A 25,295-nucleotide genomic window follows, 5' to 3' on the forward strand; every position below is an offset into this window, starting at 1 on the left:
CCTTTTTTGCTCCTTTCTTTTTTGCGGTTTCAAAATAACTGATGCAAAATAATGAGTCTGGCTTTAATTAGCGGAGCTACTTTCGGGGATGATAAACAAGTAAATGATTAAATTCGCTGACGGTCGGCTACGGCGCGTGGAGGGCAGTGAGCGCTCCAGGACTATCTGACTTCACGGCTCTCTGTTGCCATGGAGACAGCGCCTTTGACTCCGGCTAGTCGTCTTGCGTTCTGCATGTTTGCTAGATTCGTGCCAGCGATAGCCACCGATACCTGTCCGCATCCCGCCCCAAACCACGCAGGAATGCAAACGGCCCCATCGATCACGCCGATCTGTCCGCCGGGCGTGCGGAGAGACACTCTCGCTGATCAAATGACAAGGTGACAGACAGATTTTATTCTTGAACCACCAAACTCTCCTCACGTTCCTCAAGCATAACAGACAAAAGACAAGAGTTGGACTGGGTTATCATAGGATGGCAGAGCTGAAATGAAAAGCTTGTTTTAGCCATATTCTGCGTCTTTATTTTTGTCATTGTATGTCATATATATATATGTCATATATATGACATACATGTAGTTATGACATCTATTATATGTTTTTTTTTACAATAGAGAAACAACATAGAGATGACACACTATTTGGTTTCTAAGTAGAAGCTTTTGTTAAATAGTGGCATATAAATCTTTTATCTTCTTCAATACGCCTTTAAATCAACATCCCAACGATAGTTATTAATCTTTTATAATTTATTCACATTGTGTTCTCAGTTTCCGAGTGTTTTTATATTCAGTAATTGCAAGTCTTCTCTGTGCTCCACAAAGCACTTATGCAATTCAGAGAGTAAGTCTTGTGATTGGTCAACATGGGGGGGTGGGCGGGGTCCAATCTCACTGTAATGGGTTCCACTTGAGTTGTATAAATTGATACAATCAGCTCTTGGGGGGTGTGAGATAGGACACACCTCTAACCTCAGCAGACAGGTGGCCTTTCTCTCCCCTGACATGTGAAGTTTGTAAAGGAGCGCCCGGCTGCTCTCGCAGAACCCCCCCATGCACGGGCCGCAAATGTCGATGCTCCAGTCTCCCCGTGGATCTAGACAGGCTGGAGGAGAGCTGCACGGACTGCCCCGCTGATCCCAGTACAGTCGTAGAGATGACAGTCTTTGCTCTGCTGGACTCTGTTCCTGGTCTCAAGGCTGTTGTGTACGTGACAAGGCTTTTGTGTTTAGCTTCACCCCCTAGCGCAGACTCGGAGCACGTGAACGCAATCGACCCCTGCGCCAAACCAGGGCTGGCCAGCGATTGGCTGGAATTCACCAATGACTCCGCCTCAGTCTCACGTCTGACCAGAGTGTGGCTGACGGAGGCTCCGCTCTTGTAAAGCAGCACGGCGCTACCTTGATCCACAGACTTGATCCCCAGCTCGCATGCCTGAACAGAGGGGATGATGGGGACGGAGCAGGCGCGGTGGGAGGGAGGAGGAAAGGCCGTTCCCTGGTCCAGACGAGTGCAAGGGACATCAGTGTAGGTCAGCCTTCCTCTGGAATGGGCAGAGGCCACTGTTTGCATATTCAAATAGGAGTGCCTGTATTGATTGCCATCTGTTTGGGTCTGGAACCTATAAGGAACCCATGACAGAAGACGAATGGGAATTAGTACCTGTGTGGAAGAATGAAACTTGTTTATTTTCTTTTCTTCATTTCTTTTGTTTGTTTTGTGTGTGTGTGTGTGTGTGTGTCTGTGTGTGTAAGTCACCCCATGGGAGAAACCACTCAGTCTGTGAGAGCCTACTGTTCCCAATTTATTCTCTGCAGTAGGGCAATCATTTTGAGGTAGTGGGAATTTTAAAATCTCCATGTAATTGTTTATAATCCACAACATGGACTCTCAGCTTTTGACAGCATTACCGCTAACTCCAAACCCTCTCTTGCTTGCGCCAGTCTTATCAAAGATTTAAGCCATTAGTATCAAAGCTCGGGTGTCCCGACCCATGCCTGGGAGCTGATGAATGCTACCTTCTGAATACTTCATTTGACTGATGGCTTTTTGATCTGTACGCTGAGACTTCTTATCAAGCCTGGTACACCTTGTCCAATGACAGCTAGAGGAGCCCAGATATCACAGGGGCTCTAAACTGGGACAGCATGCTGGAATTATGTGCACAGATCCTGGGATGTGACTGAAAGTTTGTGCCAGGTGAAGTCCCAGATATTGCCACATGCTTTTTATCTGCCATGGTTTATAAGGCAACAAAACCGCAGCTGGCTGGCACAATCACCCACTCATCTCAATCACAGCCATTTACACACAGGATGGCAGGAGTGTGAAAATTATTTCAACTTCCAGTGAAGCGGGAGAAGCCGTAATGTCAGGAAAATATCAACTCATAAAAGATATATATGTGGTGGAGTCAGTGCTCTAAACAATAACCCCATAAGTTATTTTTATTGTCTGACAAAAAAAGGCTATTAAAAAACAGGACTTAAATAATTGAGTCCCACAATGCATAGGTATTAAACGTGTTTTCTAGCTGGGGGTTAATCTGGTACGTCTAAACCTGAATAAACATACCATTCAGTGAGGGGTTAGTGAGAGAGAACTGAGCATGTGTAAGCTCATATGGCCTCCTCTCTTGCTTTCTCTCTCTCTCTCTCTCATTTTCTATCGCTCTCTCTTTCTTTCTCTTCCTCCCTATTTCTGAATCTACGTTCCTAGAGACCGGAGGGTGTCTCCATGGCAACAGGGGAGAGGTTTGGGGGTGGTGTTGATGTTTTAAGGCTGTTAAGTCTAGAAATAGGTCAGTCCAAGTCTGCCTACTTCTTCTTAGCCCTTACTACAACCGGTCATACACAGGGAATATGAGAAGCTTATTAATTCTTAATTAATCTTGTAATAATAATAGCAGCCTAGCTAACGTTTTCAGCAGCACATTTGGTCGTTTCAGAGAGTCTGTTTCCCATGGTTTCATGGACATGTTTATATCAATTAACAATAGAAATTGCTTTTGCTATGACAATGTTGAATAAAAGCCATTTTCTTCTCTATAGCTCTGTCTCTGTGTCTGTGTGAGTGTGTTTTCATGCATGTGTCATCACAACCCATGAAGAAAGCTAATTCAAGACTGGGAGTCGCAGTGTTTAAGAATGTAAATTATGGAAATAGGTCAAACAGAAAGAGTTAGATGTGAGAAGAATTTATGAGACACAGAGAACCTCGATCAAGTTGGCATGGTAATGAGCACATTATTGGAAAATCTCCTGTGGAAATGGTGCACACCCAAAGGCCTCAGTTTTACACACGCCTCCCATCCTCAATTATGTAACGTTCACCTTAACAACATGGTCAAATCCATGCATACCTTTTTGAGGATTCTGACATAACATCTGTGGACTCCACCTCTTGGAGATGTTTGTAGCTGTGAACAGAATCTCTCGATCCTCCAATCAGATTAGGTCCTGCTCTTGAAATGGGAGGGGTCCATCTTGGTGCAGATCGGTGATTGGTTATCTTCTGTTTTAGAGCAGGGCTTGTTGAGAGGGAGCAGCTTCTGTGATAAATCAAACACAGACTTGCTGAGCTGGGAGGGATGCAGACAGCAGGACTCGGTCCTCAGACACAAAGTGAACTTGACCCATTTTTATTTCAGGAGATGAAACCTTTTTAACAGATGCTGTGTATGATTTATTTTAAGAACACTTTGGCTAAACAGTCTTTACATCTTAATAACTACCGCTGAAAACTACCGTCGAACATGAAAAACATTTCTGTAAATGTTCTGGGCTCTGTAAACAGCAACTAAAAAGACTGTCCAGCTGTATTAACTATTTAGGAAACCTCTCTACAAGGAGATGGCCGTGCCTGTGAATTACACTTAGGAAGGCAGGCTAAGGGTTAACTCTGAAGGCACTTGGAGGGAGGGGCTCTGGAGAGGTTTTAGTGGAAGGGGAGAGACTGAAGTGAGAGGGGGTGGACTCATTTGGTGGCTAAGCCTGGCAGAAGTCAGCAAATACTGTAAAAGTGATTATGGCAGCTTTAAATCTGCGTATCGCGGTAGTCTGCATAGCACTGTAGGCAAATTTGAGACTAAACTCTTAAAAAACTGGTAAGTATACCAGTTATCTTAAAGGACTACACGACTGCTTATTATGCACAATTTGCAATCTGTCAAGTAGAAGAATGCCAATTATACTCTTAAGTCATGAGCCTCCAAACACATCACGAAGACTGTAAATCACAACAGCAGAAGAACATTTTGGATCCTTTTGGGGTGGGTGGGGGAGTTTGTCATTCAGAACTGCATATTACCAATTACAATAGCCATGATTCTTTCTGCTTGTTTCTCAGCATAAACAGATAAACATATGGTGCCATATTTCGGGCTGATTAAAAAAAAACCTGTAAAAAGCAAAAAGAAAGCAAGCCCAGTTATTACCTGCGGCGTTTTCCTGTGGACACACTGCTGATTTGATCAGGTGCAGAGACTTTGGAATCACTGGCCACCGTACTGCAGTCTGGCGTAGGGGAGGATCCGTGGACTTTGCAGCACTGTGGTACGGAAATGACAGATCTTTGTTTATGTCACACCGCATGACTAACACTGTTCATCTCTATATGACTGCGATTACACATATATTCTCGTCTTTCTCGACAACTATCCCCCCCCCCCCTCTCTCTCTCTCTCTCACACACACACACACACACACACACACACAAGCTCTTGACTTGGTTGTGTCAAAGATGAAATAGTGGATTACAGACTAAGCGTTGGGACTGAATGTAAATGTTCATTCAGTGATATATGGCCCTTCAGTGAGAGAGGCCCACTTTAATTAGACATTACATTTAAACAGCAGATTAAGAGAGGCACGCTCTGATTACACTCTCCGCCTCCCCCAGTCCTTCTGCACGAGTCGCAAACTAATCTTGGACAAGATTACATTAATGGATTCCCAAAGAATTTCTTTCATTCTCTCACAGAATTAAAACTATTATCTTACAACAGACCAGGATTCGTTCGGAAATGAGCCCGAGATGCCCCCCAAAGTCTTTCTCAGTTCTAAGTCACCAGATAATGCCATTATCCCAGTTAGTGAAATCCACCTGCTTTCACTGTCCTCTGGAACATCATTAAAGCCACTGGGTTGACTTAAAACAAGTTTGGGCCATGGAGGCTGATAAACCGTGTCCTCCTAACACCGGGGCCTCCTCGGGGACCTGTTAGTGATGTTCTCTTCTGCAGCAGGAAAATTGGATCATTTCTGACCACCCTCTCAAACAGGGGGGGCCCTCTCACCGCAGGTTGGGTGGGGGGGGTTTGGGGGGGGGGGGGGGGCAGGGCGGTGAGCTGGTGTCTGCTCCTCTGTAATTGCAAGAACTTAGTGAAACATGCAGATTCACTCCCACATGAAAGGGTCATGTGTCAGCCTGGCTGTGCGTATTTCTGTCCATTCCATACTGCTATTGTACAGAAGACGTGTATTTAAGCAGATTTTAAAAACATCTGCCGTTCTTATTATGAGTGTAGCGCTGATTAAAATGCCACCAGACTACGGACTGGGGAGAGTAAGGCGACCTTAACCTTCTCCTTCCTGCCGTGCCATCATGATACATGTGAATGTGAGCTACATTTGGCTGGTTGCTTAGGTTCATAGGCTGAGAATGAGATGGATCTAACGGTTCTTCCACACGTCCTCCGCAAGCTTTTCAGCTACGAGGTGGCAGGTTGGCTGGACTGCTGATCAGATGGATGTGGTGTTTGCTCTCTGAGCTACACACTCTGCTATTTCCGTCGGCGTGAGGGATCGGCCGGCTCAGGCGGGAGGGCAGTAATTCTATGGAGGGCATCGTTCCCCTCGCTGCCTGCTGGCCGATTGTGTTCATTACACACGACTGTTATGCAGAGGAAATACACACAGAAGTCTGTGCCAGACACACACGGGTGGTTTGATTACTCGCCTTCAACATATGGCAGATATGCATGGACTAGGGGATGTTGGCATTCCTCTGAAAAGCCGGCGTTACGTGCTTTTTCGGTGCAAATGCGAGAGCGCCGCTTCCGTCGGTGTTCAGACAGAGGGAGGCGACACCTCAGATGGCTCACCTTTTGATGCCGGAGGCCACATTCGGTCCTGGGGCCGGATTTGGACATGAGCCGAGAGGCATTGACACTGCAGTCCCTCAGAAGACGCAGATCTGTCAGCTGGGCTCTGTGTTTCTCCCTTTGTCTCCTGTAGGATGGTAATCGGTTTTAATAGTGTCCCTAGGTACCTTTGAACGGCGGTGTGTTATTGTTGGGTTTTTTTTATATATTTTGGCAGCTTTTCTGCAACTGTGTGCTCGTGGGGCCTGGATGTGCTGATGAGATGAGCCATGACGTACTACAGTCGTGTCTTTTTCATGACACACTGCAAACACAACGAGCTGTTTTGACTCCGAACGTCAGGCTGGTTGGCTTGTTTACTCTGACAGTAGAGCTGTCTGCACTTCTGACACAGACAGCGGCAGAAATATTCCACTTAATTAGACAATATGTGCAATCCGGGCCTATGTATGATTAATCACACTTTTTCATGTCAAGGTCTTTCTAGGTGTGAGACATGAATGAGATCAATCCACCCCCCCTCAAACAAGATTAAATCAAAACCGGTGAAATGTATTTACATTTAAAACAATGTAACTACAGTCTGCCTGTTTTGAATCCTAGTTATTATGTCACTATGTTATCAAACTGCAATGTGAGTTCTTGTTCCCTGCAGTAATATGTGCTATAACTCACTTGTTTCTGCAGTAAAGAGCAATGCAGGCCACGCCTAGCAAGCTGATTCCCATGGCGATGCTGAAGATTGACATGATCTGTCTCTGGTAGGTCTCTCCGCTCTCTGAGAACACATGCACACAAAGGCCCTGTAGTTACTTCTTTGTATAGATGTCTTCTGGGTCCACAATCTACTGTGTCAGCAGTCTGAGAATGAAAGAATCTTCATGCTTAATAGTTTTTCTTTTCAACTGGTTTTGAGGAATCTTGTTATCAGACAACCTGGCAGGTACTTTATAATGCAGACCTAGTATGCATGGTCAGTGATACTGACAATGGTGAGGTAGTGAAGGCATAAGGAAGGTTATATCAGCTCATTACTCTAGCAATAACTTTCTGACTCGACACACAGAACCTTACATTAGTCCCCCAGAAGTGTCAGAGGAAAGAGACTTGACACACATCGCGCGACACTAAAAGTGGGCACACGGGAGAAAGATGGTAGACTATATGTGGTCATTAATGTTAAAGGCATATTATTCTAGATGTTTCCAGAGAGAGTGTTAATTGAAGTATGCTAATGATCTGTACAGAAGAAAGTAGTGCTACATTGAAGAGCTAATGTATTTTTTCTCTCTGTCTGTCTCTCTCACACATGCACACAAATATACACACACACGCGCACACACACGCACACATGCACGCATATGTTCAAATGAAGCCAGCACAGCCACTGAGACAGAAACATCAACCCAATGAACTATACAGTTCTGGCTAGGAGATTATCTCAAATGTGCCTGCTCTCTCTGTGTCTCTCTCTCTCTCCTCCCCCCCACTCTCTCTCTCTCTCTCTCTCGCTCTCTCTCTTTGTCATTCTCTCTCCCTGCCTATGTTCCTTCTCTCTCTGTTCCTCTCTCTATCTATGTCTACACCCCCCCCCCCCCCCCCCCCACACACACAGCCCAGGTGATTATCATCCTTACACATTTCAAAATCAAAATGACACGTCCCATTATATATACACCAATGTCATTTAGTGAAAGCATAGACAAAACTAAAAGAAAGAGTGTACATGAAGTCTAAGCCTGTTTCCTCAATGTCAATCAATGGAAAACTGTGTGACAAGACCATATCCGTGAGATGGATCTTAAATGCTTTATCTTAATAAATAAAGATAGCTTCACGATTTGTGAGTGCACGTTGAGAAGTTTATTAATATTAAAGGTTCCTTATTAATGTCTCACAATCTAATCTTTATTATAACTGGCATGCAACATATGGTGTAATCATCGTATTTGTAAGGGGACTGATATGAATGTTGCCTCTGGTGTCATGTTGGTTCTGAGGATGATTTCCTGGATTCTACGTTTTGCTGTCGTTGATTCCTTCCATTATAGCACTGCTGTTAGTGTATAACTCTCTGTTACTCAGTTACTCTGTGCTTATGTTGTTCACATTGATAGTGCTGTCCATTCTGAGTACGTTCATTGTCATGCCTTGTTAGGATTGGTAGGATATATTGCACTCTAAATAATGTCATAGTTACTCTGTATTGGTGCAGAGTTTACTTTGGTTTGGAAGACATTTACATTCTTTTATTCTCCTATGACTTTCTCTTTCCTTGTTTTGCTGTCTGCTTCTCTTTTCTCTCTCTCTCTCTCTCTCTCTCTCTCTCTCTCACACACACACACACACACACACACACACACACACCCACACACACACACACACACACACACACACACACGCAGACACAGACAGACACACACACACACACACACACACACACACACACACACACACACACACACACACACACACACAAACACACACACACACACACACACGCACACACACACGCACACACACACACACACACACACAGGGCAATGGCTATGACCAGACTCATTTACTATTCAGATTAAAATCACTGAAGTGAACAGTAATGTATGTCAGTGAGCCCCCCCCCCTCCTTGAGGTTGTTTGAAGTGGAGGAACTGAAGCGAGTGTGTGAACCCGGGCTAATGGAAAACTTCACTGGATTTACACACAGAATATTTTCAGTTGTCAAGCGCATGACAGTGGATGTGTGGATGTATGCGCTTGGTGCGTGTGGGGTTGCTGGTCTGAAAAATGGTGTGATAGATGAGGCTGGAAAAAGAGCCACTGAGGGACAGGCAGGAGGCAAACAAACAAGCAAACAACTAAATAAATAATAAACAAACACATAAATAAACGCCTTTCATAAAACATCTTTTTAGCCCACTTTTTTTCTTTTATTTGTTGACAGTGCTTAAAATCCATGGCTACTCCAGCCTGTCGGGCTAAAGGCAGACACTTATCTCCTGGCTGTGTGATGTCTCCTACCCCCAGAGTCTCACTACACAACATGCTGCTTCAGCAAGTAAAACACCTCGGGGCTTAACAGTAATTAAATGCGACACACAGTAACACAACTACACAAGCACGCCTGTGCGACATACACACGTGCGCACACTCACAATGTGCACACCTACACAAAACTTGCATTTCCAAAATGGACGCTTCAGGCAGAGTCCTATGGTAGAAACGCGCTACCTGTGTAGATGCAAACCCAGGAGTCAGGAGTTTCAGCTTTTAGCCACAAGTGCTCTGTGTACATAAATTCTAAATGAATGGATCCCAGCTGAGTCATGTGTGCTATGTGGTGGTTGGCAGTGCTTAACAATGGTTCCCATGCAACAATGCAATTCCTTGTCCCTGCGGAAGAGCTTCTCGAGACCCCTGCTGCTGCACAGAATGTCAGCCAGATGGGTGTCTCCGTGCTTATCACATGATACAGAGATACAAATGTTTATGGTACGTTTTCTCTGAGCACACTGAGGTACTTGACCAAGTCATGTGGTCTGCAGTTAAAACAAGGCAGGTACGTCTGTTTTTAATAACGTTTGCCCCCTGATACAGTTATGAGATAATGTTAATAACAATATTGCTAATAATGATAATGTTATGACAGGAAACAAATGAAATAATAAACATTTTGAATGAAAGATGACTGGTAGGTTTAGAAGACATATTAATAAAAAATAGAAACACTTTTGCTTACCCATGAACTCTATGCCCAGTTCATCTGCTGCTCAACAGAAAAAAAGAGTAATAAGAGACATGTAAAAACACGATAGTAAAAACACATGTTTATTACACTGGAAAGAATTAGATCAATGTCTAAATATGTAGCACTTTTGCCATCTTCTCCATTCTGATCTGGACAAATGTGTAAAACCAACAAACAAACAAACAAGCTAACGAAGGAAGCTAGCACAGTAGCCCCCTGACCGAAGCCCTGCTGTCAGCCACAAATCCTCATTTAGCTGGTTAAAGACAAAGACCTGAATTTATGTGCCACAGTGATTCAACAACAAAAATAGATTTGTCTGGATCACCTCAGGGGACAGACACAGAAAATCCAGAGATTGTGAAATATCTTGCATAAAAAGTCCTGCTCAGGCATTGCCAGTACCTTTAGACAGGAGTTTATACGCCTGCACAGATTGGCTGTGGGGACCCACTCTGTAAATGCACCCGTGTGAGCTCTCACACCCAGGAGATGCTCATAATTGTCTCTGCTGGTCTCAGGTTTTTATTAATTCCTACATTGTTATCCATACTGCCTCCTGTTTAGTCATGTCTGCTCAGTGTAGCATGCTAACGGCTAATCGGACTCTCTAAACGCAGCTAGGCACCTTCTCTGTGTCTATCCATCTACATCTATATCTCTCCTTCTCTTTCTTTCTCCTTCTCTTTTTTTCCCGAGAACTGCGCAGAGAGGATGAAGAGAGGAGCGCTTGTGTTCTTTTCATCTGAACAGTCTTTTTTTTTCGTGGAAAAGTAATATAAGCTCATTCAAATTAAAAGAGAACCCCTCACACTTTAATTGCTTTCCTGACAGAGGTGGTCTAAGGGTTTTTAAATAGGGTGCAGCTTGCCAAGATTATTTTTGGTGGACATGTTTGGCATGAAAAGGAGAAATCAAACACAGTAACAGGAAGCCATCTGTTAGTTGATGAATTGTCACAGAGGCGGGTGGAAAATTTCGACGCCAGGGGATTCTGCATATATTCATGCAGCAGTTAAAACACGATCAGCATTAAAATAATAACTATAATTTTGTCAGATGTGCGGTAATAAGGGTGGCAGCTGCGGAACTGCTGAAGTAGTTGTCGTTACGTATTGCTCAGGGGTGAACGTTGAAAACAAACCCCTGTAGATATGGCAATAAAATTAAAGGTGCAGTGGGTGCAATTTTTAAAAGCTAATAACAAATCATCCGAAGTCATCTCATAAGAGCGGCTGACCGGCATTTACGAGCTCACTTCGTGAATGTTTCTGAAGCTATTTTTAAAAACGCTCCTCCTTTTAATGTGGAAAATATAGTAAACAGGCAGGTATTTTTCAAGCATTTATGATCTTTGGGTGAGCGCTCACAGCTTGTGAAAGTAATACTGTAGTAGCTTCACAAGAGACAGATATAGGTGTGTAATCTGACGGCTCTTTAGCCTGACTTCAGTCTGCTCAGCCACTCCATATGTTTGATCTAGTTCAGAGGAAGCGCACCTGTTTACTGACAGGCTTTAATTATTCACTTCTGCTGCAACTGGATATATGTAATTTGGAGCCACCTGCATGGGCGAATGTGTTGGCATTACTATTCCAGTGCTCACTAGCCATCCTCTGTGCATATTTAATTCCTTGTACGTGGCGAAAATGGATGCCTTTTAAATCAGCGCTGAGCTCCAAGGAAAGAAAGGTGTTGGCAGTGATCTAGGGGGACTCTCTTATTGATGGTGCCAGTGCATCTGCCGCTTCTGATTGGCCACAATAACAGCCACATCCATCCATGTGTAATCACCGTGCTGTCACTAAGCATGGGCGTGCCTCAGTTCAGCAAGGCCTGGCATGCAGCTGCCGTAAAACCTGACGCCTCGCCCACCACCCTGCCCAATGTCCTTCATGCCTCCCTGCCCTGTGTCCCACCCCGTGTCCTGTCCTGTGTCCTACCCTCCATTCAGTCTGCCACCCTGGCCTTTACCCCGGCCTCCTACAGCTCTCTTTTGGAGGGGCTGAGTCGTGTGATGGGAGCTTCAGTATGGAGGACAGTAACATGTCAGTCGATCACATGTCATGGGATCTGCTGGACGGTGGAACAAAAGTGAATACTGCCAAATCCTCCCTGATTTGAGACGTGAGATGAAAGCTCGTCTCAGTGTGGCCTACATAGCCCAATTCCAGGGACATAAACACCTGAATTAAAGGCTATCCCTGGAGCGAGCCAATCATGAATGTTCTTTCTTATGAGCCACAGAGGCTGGAGGTCATTTGCTCGGCTGGAGCTGACGAAGGTTCTTCCTCTTCCAAGCGGGTGGCCGCCATCATCTGCCTCCTGCTGAGCTGCGCTCAGAAGGTCATAAACCCAATCTTTCTCCAAGCCAGTCAAGCACCACCCTGCTCGGGCGAGGACGGTGTGGGCACGGAACCCCTCAGACAAACTCAAAAGAGAAGCTGGCCCACAGCGCACCACGTGCAGGAGCTGGGAGCTGGGAGGTGGGCCCGGGCAGCTGGCAGCTGGGCGGAGGGATCTCCTGCTGTGGAAGTGGAGCTCTGGAGTGCCTCTTTACTTCTACTCAATACAGAACTGAACATGCTTTCAATGGTAGACCCAGACTCCACCAAAACAAACTGATAAAACCCTGCCACCCCAAGGGGACAATTGAAGGCTCGTTTGGTGGGTAAAGTAAATAAAGATGCACTCGTCCACAAATGCTCTGCCATACTACTGGAATGAAAGCAAAACAAACGATGGCCTCAACAGAGCGGAATAAAGATGCATCGGAAGCATAATGGTCTATGAAGAATTCAAAGCGCATAATCCGACATGATATATTGGGGCCCCGTGATCTCTCTTTATGAGGACTGCTGTGTGGCACACAGCATTTGTTTGCATAGCAGGATTGTAAATCAAGCGCATAATCTGGATTAACTGGCTCGTCTCTGTCGGTGCGGTGCGGGAGGCGTCGAAGGCGGCCTTTCGCCACCGTGGACTCCTCAAATTACTCAGCCTGGGGTTCTGCAGGAAGGCAGGAAGTCAAGGAGGTGCACGGGTGGGGCGGGGGGTGGCGCTCACGGTGGTGGGTGGTGTAAGGGTCAGCGAGGGAGATGATAGTGTACATGTAAGTATGATGAAGTTGATGTTGCCTGTCAGCTGTAGGATCTCCACCTCTGGTAATGATAGATAGGGGGCACTGAACGCTCTCATTGAAAAAAATCTGATATGGCAGAGCACAGCCGGGCGGACGAGTCACAGTGCAATTCCATTACTAGTCTCTCAGCGGGGTCGGCGACTTCAAACAGCCGTAAATGGGAGTTTAGGTTTCTATCTCGCTTACTGTAAAAGATCACTCCATAAGAGCAAAACCATTCATAGGCCTCTCACAGAAAGAGCCTCTTCTTCAAGTCATGCTGTGTAGGGCTGCTCCATTCACTGGCTTTTCCCTTCACCACTCCCCACTGTGCTTTCACAATAGCTCTGAGAAATCCCAGCTGAGGTGACACAGATTTTTAAGCTACTGTTTTGATATAGCTTCACCATGCAGGCTTGGGTCTTATAACAAACTAATTGGCTTTAGTGATACCAGGTAGCTAAAATGCACTGAAGCGTTAAAAAATGGAGGACGGGTGAGACATTGAGCTGTGTATACTTCATAACAACTGTTAATTACCAATAAACTGAAGCTTTCTTACACTGAGAATTCAAGACGTGATATCTGATGTTAAAAGATATATATCTGTATATGTCAGTAAGACCTGTAAAACCTGTTTGATAAATATTCTTTCTTATAGTTCACTCGCATTTCATAACAACGAAACCCACCAATTCACATGAGTCCACTGTCATAGGAAGATTTTGTGGAGAAAAAAAACTCTTTCATAGTCAAACAGTAAGATGTCAGGTCTCTTGCAGGGAAAACTGCATGCAAATGTACTCTGATTATCAGACTAGAGTTTCAGACTAGAGTGTCAGACTAGAGTGTTCTTTTTCTCAATGGTGCAGCATTGTAAGGTAATGGTAATTTCAGCACTTAACGTGGGTCGTAATTAGCAGCATTTTAGCATATTTGATTCTGGGAAATGGGAAAGAGTTTTGTGGGAGAAAAACTAGAGAAAGACAAAAAGTAAAGCAAATCCAGGTAAATTCAAGGTAGGTTCTATTCAAGGTTTTGGCTCAAAGAAGCATTTGTTTCATTTACACAAGACTTTGTGGAGGTAGTTAGAGGTCAGAGAGTGAACTCTGAATCGATAACATGTGGGTAGGTGTGAATCTAGGGTACAACATCGACTGGAGTCGCCTTTTGTTTCTCAGTTAACCAGGATGATAAAAAACATACTTGGATCAGACAGGATGGAGTCAGTCTTAGGAACGAACTGGTCACAGCGCAGTCCACGATAACCCTCTTTACACCTGCAAGACAAGAGAGGGCATTGACCGTTAGCCAGCGGGAGACACATAAAGAAACCGGATTGCAGGATAACGCAACCTATTGCATGTTATTCTCACTTATTTCGAGTGAACCTCTAATGAATATCTCACCCCATCAAAAAATAACTTTACTTATTACACACATTTGCATATAAAACAGCATTTTTTTCTTAAACTTCGAATGAAATTGTATGTACCCACAGGTCGGGGTGTGAGGATCTGGAAAACATGCGAACTGAGTGAAGAGAGAGAGGGTAGGACATGAGGTAACTGAGTGAGAGGGGGTAGGAACATGAGGTAACTGAGTGAGAGGGGGTAGAACATGAGGTATCTGAGTTAGAGAGGGTAGGAACACAAGGTAACTGAGTGAGAGGGGGTAGGAACATGAGGTAACTGAGTGAGAGGGGGTAGAACATGAGGTATCTGAGTTAGAGAGGGTAGGAACACGAGGTAACTGAGTTAGAGGGGGTAGGAACATGAGGTAACTGAGTGAGAGGGGGTAGGAACACGAGGTAACTGAGTGAGAGGGGGTAGGAACATGAGGTTTCTGAGTTAGAGAGGGTAGGAACATGAGGTAACTGAGTTAGAGAGGGTAGGAACTAGGGGTGACCTGCAATAGTCGCTGATTCGACTATAGTCGACTATACCCCCTAGTCGACTATGAACGTCATAGTCGAATGTACCATTCTAACTGCATGGGGATGCCCAAGGATGCAGCTAAGCATTAGTTGTTACATGAAATGTCTTTGTTTTCGTTATATATAGCCTTTTGTCAAATAAAATTATCATAATTTCTGTTAATAAATATTTAAAAATGATGTTTGCGCATTAACAATAGGCATCTTCCTTACTACACATTCATAAATCACAACCTGCAGTTGCACAATCCAAACGAGCGGAGCTGAACACGCTACAGAATACGCAGCATCTGCCGAGATTATAATGGCTACTAAAAAACTTCAAAAGTATTTTGAAAAAGATAAAGATGAATCAAACAAAGTAAAGTGCAAGTTATGTCATCAACGTCTTTCATTTCGCACGACAACAACTAAGATGGCATACCATTTAAAACACGTAAGGTGAAAAAAACAGTTCAGCCGTTTGTCGTTTCAGTCATCGTCGCGTCTCGTCGCGGTTTGTCTCGAAATAAGTAAATAAATAAAAGCTGAATAAAGCCAACCTACCGTGTTTATTCATTTATCTGAATGTTTTAGGTTTTTACTTTGAAGAGGAAAAAAGTCCTGAATGAGAACGGGATCCCGTTTAAGGTGCTCTAAATAAAAAAAATAAAAATAAACCTGATTCGACTATTAGTCGACTAAAGGGAAAAGCTGACGAATCAGATTCGACTATGAAAATCCTTAGTTGAATACACCCCTAGTAGGAACACGAGGTAACTGAGTGAGAGAGGGTAGGAACATGAGGTAACTGAGTGAGAGGGGGTTGGAACAGGAGGTAACTGAGTTAGAGAGGGTAGGAACACGAGGTAACTGAGTGAGAGAGGGTAGGAACACGAGGTAACTGAGTGAGAGGGGGTAGGAACAGGAGGTAACTGAGTGAGAGGGGGTAGGAACAGGAGGTAACTGAGTGAGAGGGGGTAGGAACACGAGGTAACTGAGTGAGAGGGGGTTGGAACAGGAGGTAACTGAGTTAAAGAGGGTAGGAACACAAGGTAACTGAATGAGAGAGGGTAGGAACACGAGGTAACTGAGTGAGAGGGGGTAGGAACAGGAGGTAACTGAGTGAGAGGGGGTAGGAACAGGAGGTAACTGAGTGAGAGGGGGTAGGAACACGAGGTAACTGAGTGAGAGGGGGTTGGAACAGGAGGTAACTGAGTTAGAGAGGGTAGGAACACGAGGTAACTGAGTGAGAGAGGGTAGGAACACGAGGTAACTGAGTGAGAGGGGGTAGGAACACGAGGTAACTGAGTGAGAGGGGGTAGGAACAGGAGGTAACTGAGTGAGAGGGGGTAGGAACATGAGGTAACTGAGTGAGAGAGGGTAGGAACACGAGGTAACTGAGTGAGAGAGGGTAGGAACACGAGGTAACTGAGTGAGAGAGGGTAGGAACACAAGGTAACTGAGTAAGAGAGGGTAGGAACACGAGGTATCTGAGTGAGAGGGGGTAGGAACACGAGGTAACTGAGGCACCTGCTCTTGTACATTCTGCAACTAACATCGTCACCTGGAGGAGGTGTGGGAGGGGCTGGGAGTTGGTAGCATCTGATTGGGCCCTGTCTGAGATACCTGTAAGAGGCAGCACCAGGCCCATAAGCGGAAGAGCTACTGAGACTACCAGCTGTCCATGAGCCATCTCTTGGATCCTGCAGCAGGGATATCCAGCGCCTCTTAATCCTGCCTAATCTTCCCTCACACTTCTGCCCCCACGTTTAGCCATCCAGCTGTTGGACCTCTGTCCGCAGACATGTGAAACATCGGCGACCAGCGGCGCTGCTGAAACACGCCGGAGCTTCCACTGCTGCGGCCCCGTACATCAGCGCTCACCTCCGCTCCCTGGAGCCGGACGGAGGTCGCCGCCACGCATGCTAACCTGCCAGCCGTGCAGCTAACGTGCTGCGGACAAAAAAGAGCTCACAGGTGTCTGACACACACACACACAAAAATACGACCGAATCGTGTGGAGGCGAGCTGGGGGGAAAAAAAAATACGCCCTGCCAGAATTCCTGGCTTTTCATCAGGTCCCGTTCCTGATCGTTTCCACAGCAGGCTGGCAGTCAGGCGAGCAGCCGGCTCCGGCGAAAGGTGCGCGAGTCCGTTTCGAGCGGCTCTGCGAGGCGAGTACAAATGAAAAGGCCAGCGCACGGGGGCGACGCGAGAGCAAACGGTTCCTGTACGCAGATGCAGACGTAGAGAACGGCGTTACACCAGCAGCTGTGAAGCAGGTGAGGTTGGTGCGTCTCACCCGCCTTGCTCACGCGACTCCCTGTGCAGTTCGCCTCGTTAACGCTGAACCATGTGTTGATGATGTAGAGGGCCGTGTCTGTCAGCCAGTCTGTTTGTCTTGCTCCTCTCCCGTCATCTTGCAGACAAGGTAATACCCAGGGTAATGCCTTTTAAATGGTTGTTAAAAATAAAGCGTACCCTGTTTCATAGACAGCTCAAATCAGGCAACTGCAGGGCCTAGTTCAAGACCTTACAGGATTTTTATGCATGTAATGAATCCCTTTCTAAGACTTAAAAGGGTATAAACTGTTTAAGCTTCTAACACAGAAAGATTTTATAGATCCCAAATGGTCTTAGCAATATTATAATTATTTCCATGAATGGCAGGACTAATTATTTAGTTAATTCAGTGCTCATTTTTATCTAGTAATTATTTGCGAGGCTTGTGGGGCTGATACATTGTACAGTGAGAAGTTAATCATGGCGCGTTTGTCTAGTTAATAATTGTTCTAATAATTGATCTGAGCAACAAACAAGCAATATTGGTTGCAGGACCACACCCATCCTGATTACATGGGGGGGGGGGGGCACGTCCTGCTGACGTCCTGCTGACAGGGTTTCTCAAATCCTATTCAAATGGTGTAGAAGGAGGAACCACTCCGAAGTGCATATGTCTTAATGAATAGAAAGCTAGAAAACAATTTTAGGGATTGGAATTTAGTTAAGGATCATTTAACTTTGAAAAATGTAAGTTTTAAATAATAATGCTTTTTAATAATAAGAAGAATAAGATTAGGATCAATGAATTTATCTAAGAATAAAATATATATATATCCATTACAGTACAAATGAATAAATGAAAGAATGAAGAATGTACGTTTTCAGTTGTCTGCATTTCAACTAAAATATAGATTTAGCCAAGGATCACAGAAGTACTTAGAAATGTAAAATATAAGCACATTCTTTCTTTACACAATTGGGAAAACTGCTGACTGAAGAAAAAAAGACTTTCCCAAGTCAAATGGCTAATGAGAAAGGAGCGGGTGGTGATAATGGGAGGAGAAGAGGATCTACATAGCGTTCATATGACTACCATCAACACCAGGGACCCTCACTTCCTGAGTCCTGCACTAGGATTATATTCCAGCTTTGAGAAACTGTGAGAAAAGACGGATTAAAATTCACAGGGAAGCTTTGAAAACCTGTTCAAAATGTAAAATAAATGTCCTGGTCAACATCACGTGCATACACAGAATAGTGCATTAGACTCTCCAGAAAAGGGTGTTCATAACGATACAAATGTTACGCAATTTTTTTAACTCCTTTTTTTTGTTGTTGCCAAGAGCATTTCAAGAACTTGTCTTGGAAGAAGAATGAAGATGTGGGCGCATGCCTGAGTCTACAAGAGAGTAAACAAGGTTATAAATGTGTGTGTGTGTGTGTGTGTGTGTGTGTGTGTGTGTGTGTGTGTGTGTGTGTGTGTGTGTGTGTGTGTGTGTGTGTGTGTGTGTGTGTGTGTGTGTGTGTGTGTGTGTGTGTGTGCTGGCCTTCGTGAGTATCTATTATCATAAATGAATGCGCATTTTTGCCTCATTAATTGCACTCCCTGTTGGTTCTTCCCCAAATGGATCAAGAAAAAAAAGGATTTTTTACATTAATAATTTAGCAGTACAGTTAGAATAAGCAGCATTCCCTGGACAAGGAAGAAAATAAAGATTTTTGCTCTGTGATGATGACCCACCCGATGCTGTTGTCATCACTGCCCAAAGGTTCTTTAAGCACCAGCCATTCTAGAGACCCACTGCTAGAGCTAGGGCCTGGTGATAAGCCTAAAAACGGAGAATCATATCAAGATCTTTCAAAATATGTTTAAAAGATACTAGTTCACTCCGGGTAGCACAGCCTCAGAGACCGCGGTGTGGCAAACATCCCGGCATCGTTATTACTGCAGCAGGGAGTTTCAGCATGTGGAAAACATCACTGAACACTGGATGGAACAAATAGGAAATTCCATAACATCGATGTGCAGATTTCAATTTGGTTCAAGGTGTTTGATAGCGAAAACCATGAGCCATTAGTCTGTGTGCAAGTGAGGCAAGGGGGCATAACTAGTCAATAACAGTCATAATAGCTACAAGCATCTAATAGAAATATACAGGCAGACTTTTGCACAGGGAAAACGTGAATCAATGCATGTGCTGAAGAATTAGGTAAATTTCCACTGCCAATCAGAAACCAATCGGGTCCATTTCTGGATTCACTGTAAGACATGTCCTAAAGAAATGCCCTAAAGGGCTACACACCCAAGAATTGGAGTGCAATCAGAATCCTCTTGGTCACCTGGTTGTGAGCTTTACTGTGTGTAACAGCTACAACGACAGGGTAACATCACGCTGATATTCTTTTAGAAACCACTACAAAGACCAAGAAACCAACATAACCAATAAAGAACTAATTCTGCTCATCGAACAACGTGAAAACAACTATTTGGAGTACTGCAATTTCAGCCCCATTTCATTTTCAATACTACACCTTCAAATATTTCAGTGAAAGAGGAACTCAGCAAACCTTCACTAGTGAATGACAATGAGTAACAACTTCTCAACACCACAACAACACGTATTGTGATTCATGGTGTTCACATATCTTGTTAAAAATGCCAAAGTCATTCCTATAGCTATCGTATTTACTATGTTGTGTTTACTGTCATTGCCATTACGGTACCCTTGAAGGTCAGCGAGGTCAATACGTAACACTGTATTTTCTGTGTGTGGAGTCACACCCGTAAAGCTAAGGGAGAGAGGTTATTTGCTATCTTATTATTAGGGTCTATTTTCCTTTTCCGTTGACAACATTGCTACTAAAGCAGTCAGGCCACAACACCTCTTGAAATTGAGCTTCAAATTGACAGGGGGGGTAGAGAGGTGGGGGTTGGATCCGAGTGCATTTTCTCTCTCAGGAATGCAGAAGCTGTAAGCACGACTCTGGCTTTAATTAACACTCAGTTCTTTAATTAACGGTGAGAAAACGACCCTGTACTCGGGAGGAGAGGGATGTATGTGTAGAGAGGAATAGGGGTGAGGCTTTGGAGGAAAACTCTCCTCGCCGAATAAGTGCACCCTAATGTCAGGCTGAACACACACCACTGATCACTGACACAGAGTCAACCCACACACACACACACACACACACACACACACACACACACACACACACACACACACACACACACACACAGTCTGTGACTCTGTAATAGGAATTTAACCACAGAAAAGCCAGAGGAAGCCAGAAAGAGATTATTTTGCCTTTTTAGTAAAAAAAAAGGAAAGGTATCTTTGGTAAAATAACTTTTCTTTAAATACATTTGCTGGTCCTGACAGAGTAGACTGTCCTTGGTTCTTTTTATTATACTGGGACATTTTGTGCCCTAAGACACAACCAGGTATACAGACACGCACTCACATAATGTACAGAAATCATCTCATGGTCTCTCTCCTGTAACACACATGTATGCATTCTACCGCCTCCACTGTGGATGGGCTGACAGCCCTGACACGTCTCCTCACTGTTATTGATGGGCTCAAAGGTAGCAACAAGCCTGTACCTCAGACCAATCTCCCAGTTATTCCTCTCTCTCTCTCTCTCTCTCTCTCTCTCACTCTCTCTCACACACTCTCTCTCCTTTAACACTCCTTCAGAAAGCCAGTCTGTCTCCTTAGCACACAGCCAATACATATTCATATCTCCCATTGCTGCATGTTTAAGGGGAGGGAGGGGGAGAAGCTGAAGAGGGTGATTTCGTTTCCTGAGTGACACTGACTGATATGTGTCGCAGCACTCTGGTGTGTGTATGGCGGAGTGCTCTGCAGGGTGAGTAGACTCGGTTAGCTCAGCCTGAGGAACAGTCTGTGACTCTTCTGATCTCGTCGAAGGTGCGCACAGTTGATTCCGTATCTCTAGAAGCACAAGCTGTGTGCAGTCTTTGCTCTGACTGAGTCGTCGTCCCCGAGTCGCGCACGCATCCTGTGCCCGCGTCAAACTCTGTGTCTCCCGCCTTTCACGATCTGTTAGAAACGACAAAGGCCTGCCTTAAAAATAAGCCTATTAAAATGGTAATCACAAGTGAGCAGATAAGCCCTTTAAGCCTTCCCTCTCGGAAGCACAAACAGTGGACCGGCAGTTTTCCTTGACAACGAGCAGGAAGCCACCCCTCCGCCCCCACCACAACCTGCCTGACACGGAGTCTCGGCAGGTGTGCGGGCGATCGGCCCGCCCGAGGGGTGAGGAGGGTGAGGGATGGGAGGAGCGAGGGCTGTGCAAGAGGAGAGAGAGAGAGAGAGAGAGAGAGAGAGAAAGAGAGACAGACAGAGATAGAGATAGTGTGTGTGTGTGTGTGAGAGAGAGAGAGAGAGAGATAAAGAGACCATGAGACAGAAAGAGAGACAGAGATAGAGATAGAGTTTGTGTGTGTGAGAGAGACAGAGAGAGACACAGATGGAAATAGTGTGTGTGTGTGTGTGTGTGAGAGAGAGAGAGAGAGAGAGAGAGAGAGAAAGAGCGTGTCAGAGAGAGAGAGAGAGAGAGAGCGTGAGAGAGAGAGCGTGAGAGAGAGAGAGAGAGTGAGAGAGCGTGAGAGCGTGAGAGAGAGCGTGAGAGAGAGAGAGAGAGCGTGAGAGAGAGAGAGAGAGAGAGAAAGAGCGTGTCAGAGAGAGAGTGAGAGAGCGTGAGAGAGAGAGAGAGAGAGAGAGAGAGAGAGAGAGAGAGAGAGAGAGAGAGAGAGAGAGAGAGCTCCGCCTGCTTGCTCTGCCTCACTAGCGTGCTGTCGATGTGAAGATCTGAGCACAGGTGCTGGTTCAAAGCTGCTAAGATAAGAGGGGTAACAAGGCGTCGCGGGCTGCTGTAAACAAACGTGGATGGAGGTGTGTGTGTGGGTTGGGGAGAGGGTCTCTCCTCACTCACATACCTGCAGCAGAGCCCCAGGAGCCAGCCACACAGGCCAGGCTGCACCGCCCACCCCTCCACCCCTCGGCTGGATGTTGCAGCGCGTCTGAAGGTGGTGCGCGGCACTGCGAGGTGGCAACGTGACGCGTGTCCGCAGATTCACCCCGCTCCCCCCAGCCTAAACGCCCGCTCCCTCTTTCTCCGTCTCGTACTCAGGCGCTCACGTTCTAAGTTCTGTGCAGTGTTCGTACGGCACTCGGTAAAGCACAAACACGCGTGAATGGCACCTTCGGATTAAACAGATTTCTTCTTTCTTTTTACAATACCTGCAGCATTAGAGCTCCATTTGTCCTTGGTGATGATGGGATAATGGAAGTCTAAGACTTCAGTAGCCTCCTCCGGATCTGCTTCAGAGCTTATCCCCTCTAAGACCATCCACCATCCACATGGCCCTTCTGTGGTAAGGCTAATGACAATAACTCCTTTAAAAACTACTGCACTACCTCATTTTCTGCAAAAGCAAAATAAAAGTCACCCCTTTTATTTTATTACAGGCTTGTAAAAAAATAAAAATGAAACCATTAAATGAACACGTGGGATCGTCTGCTGACAGCTTGATGATGATGATGGTGAAGGGCATTAATGGAGCTGATCTTTGGAGATCAGCACAGGAGCCCCCGGCGCGGCGGAGGCCTGCTGCTCGTCACTGTGCTGGGATCAGCGCGCACCTGGTCTCACACCAACACCCAGAGCACTTCCGCCAACGACAGAGACATATAATCACACATCAGAGCCCGCAGCCACGCGACGTCAATCACATCCACCCCCCTTTGCTGTGGACTGAGAGAATATTTAAAGAGAAAAATCTCTCCACAACATCAAAGCCTTCTGGGACACTCCTCCATATCGATACCTGTCCTTGACAGTTAATTGAAAGCTTACGCGCAGTCTGAGTTCACTGAGTGAGCGCAGTGTATGAATGTTTCTATTTCGTCTTCTTTTAATCAACCCAAACCTGTTATCAGATGTGAATCATGATTTCATAGAATGTTCAAAGGTAGATCCATTGCTATTGACCAAGCTGGCTACCCAATTAAACACACTCCTTATCTTAGTTGCCTTTACACGTACGCATAGCTTATCCGCAGTGGCATTATCTGTGGGGATGACCTTTCTCTACGCTTCCCATTTCACTTCAGTTCTCAGCTGTTAACAGGACAGAACTGGGCTTATAAGCTACTGCGGGATTTTCTACGATTTTCCCCCAGTACGTTCCATCTCTCTGTCAACTTGACAGAATTATTCCAAACCTGAAAAGAGTCCTTGGATGTGTGTTTTTGAGAAAGTCAATACGCGAGGGAGAAAAAAAAAAAATAAAATCATTAATCACCCGTACAACTTGCATAGCCTACTGTTGTGCAGACTGCTTTAAGACATTCTTTGTCTTCACCATGAAGAATGCTGGCACTAACTGGATTATGGGTTTTTGATGGCTAAATGCTACGGACATGCCCCGTATTGTTAACCTTTAATTAATTGCGGAACATGCTTGTAGCTGGTTGGGACGTGAGACTGCAGGCCGAACTAAACTCATGACATATGTTTCTGACATTTCTGCAGCCGTGGCTGGATTCAAATCAGAGGAAGCATTTAGCGACATAACAGCTGGCCTTTTGAAAGTCTTCATAAAGCTGCCCTGCACTCTCACTGACAGGCCCCCGCGTCTGGCACGGCCGATAACGGAGCCTCTCTTTCATGCGGCCCGCGCGGTGGGCACCGGAGGCTAAGCCTCCCTCCAGAGAGCACGCCTCCAGACAGCCCAAGAGAGCGCTGGCGTGCAAACCTGCGGCAGAGGGTCTGAGAGGCGCGGCCCCGCCCCTGCCGGCGAAGGCCCCGAGCTGCTCCTCGTGCGAGGAGGACGGGAAATAGAGAAACATGATCTAGGTCTGTGAGCCAGGGTCAGGAACGATAATGCTAACGCTAACGCTAACCGGCTCTCCCTTCTGCTCGGCTGGTCAAGCCCGTGCGAGAGGAGGGAGACGAGCAGATGTGAGATCACTCCAGGGATCCGCGCCCACTGCAGCTGATTTTTTACGCAGCGTCTTTTCTCTTTTTTTATGCTCTCAAGGAAATCTACCCCATGGTGGCGGTTCGCCTGGCTGTCACGGCAGCTAATCAGCAAGGCGGAGGTCGTGTTACGGCCCGCTCCTGTGCCCAGCACACGTGCTTTGGAATGGGGAGCGCGGAGATCATTTGTGGAGGCAATTTCTGGCAAACTTACCTTGGACTTCCAACTTCAATTAACGAGAATTTACCTTTTTTTTTACAGCAAAGTTTGAAACCAGCTATTATTATTCGATCTTGTGAAGAAGGAGCTGTCTTGAGTTTGAATAAGAAATGTGCCAGCTTGCGGCAGGGACGCTGAAGCAGAGCCACTCATGGTGTCACTCTGTTACTTGATGACAATGCACAGCAGAGACGCAGTGGTAGCGACAAACCTCCTGCTGAAGTGCTCACCAGAGCTCTGGACGCACCGAAAAGTGACATCTGCTCAAAAATAGAAGGAGCTGTCAGCGGAGCACGGGCTGAAGTCCCACAGTTAAAGAGAAGCCAACCTCTCCAGCAGCAGAACCGTACCCGAGCCAACAGACGCCATGCTGTAGCGGGAGACTAGCAAGCTCATTGAGCTTTTCTGCGTACGGCGTGCAGCGGTTCTGAGGAAATACCAAAGGATCTTCACCCATAGGTGTGAGTGTGCAGGTCCAGCCCCGGAAAAAATATTGGACTGCAAACAAACGGGCTTTCCGGAGGATTCTGTGCCCCCTGGTGCATGAAAGAGGCAGCAGGAATAGTGCAGTGGGGTTTGGCACCGGTACACACGTCTCTGCCTGTTCAAACAACCCCCGAGTCCCTCGTCATCGGTGCGGTGCTTTTACCCTCTCACTCCACTCGTCTGGCCGACTGAAAAGCTTTATTTTTCCGTGTGACCGGGCTGACTAAAACCTGACACACGCTGGCATTTTCAAATTGCTCCGAGTGCAGAACGAGGTCACCGCCTTTTGTACGTGACGCGTGCGATTCTGACATTTGCCGCAACAGTGTTTGTCCTGAGTGAGCTCAAACAGTCCCAGACGTTGCTGTGTTCAAAGTGACCTAAATGCATTTGCCTACATGCACGAACA

General features: G+C 45.7%; 1 protein-coding gene across 1 annotated transcript in view; it reads right to left on the minus strand.

Moving 5' to 3' along the window:
- Positions 1-423: 423 nt before the first annotated feature.
- Positions 424-25,295, minus strand: part of nrg3b (neuregulin 3b) — a 123,067-nt gene continuing 98,195 nt past the window's right edge. Inside the window, exons 3-9 of the mRNA XM_076999253.1 lie at positions 14,178-14,251; positions 9,842-9,868; positions 6,778-6,880; positions 6,103-6,229; positions 4,435-4,547; positions 3,361-3,549; positions 424-1,620 (exon numbers count right to left, since the gene is read on the minus strand). Coding sequence (XP_076855368.1) covers positions 933-1,620; positions 3,361-3,549; positions 4,435-4,547; positions 6,103-6,229; positions 6,778-6,880; positions 9,842-9,868; positions 14,178-14,251 — 1,321 coding nt within the window. The 3' untranslated portion in view covers positions 424-932. The remainder of the gene's footprint in view (positions 1,621-3,360; positions 3,550-4,434; positions 4,548-6,102; positions 6,230-6,777; positions 6,881-9,841; positions 9,869-14,177; positions 14,252-25,295) is intronic.

Source organism: Brachyhypopomus gauderio, chromosome 3 (assembly GCF_052324685.1).
Source record: "Brachyhypopomus gauderio isolate BG-103 chromosome 3, BGAUD_0.2, whole genome shotgun sequence".
Lineage (NCBI taxonomy): Eukaryota > Metazoa > Chordata > Actinopteri > Gymnotiformes > Hypopomidae > Brachyhypopomus > Brachyhypopomus gauderio.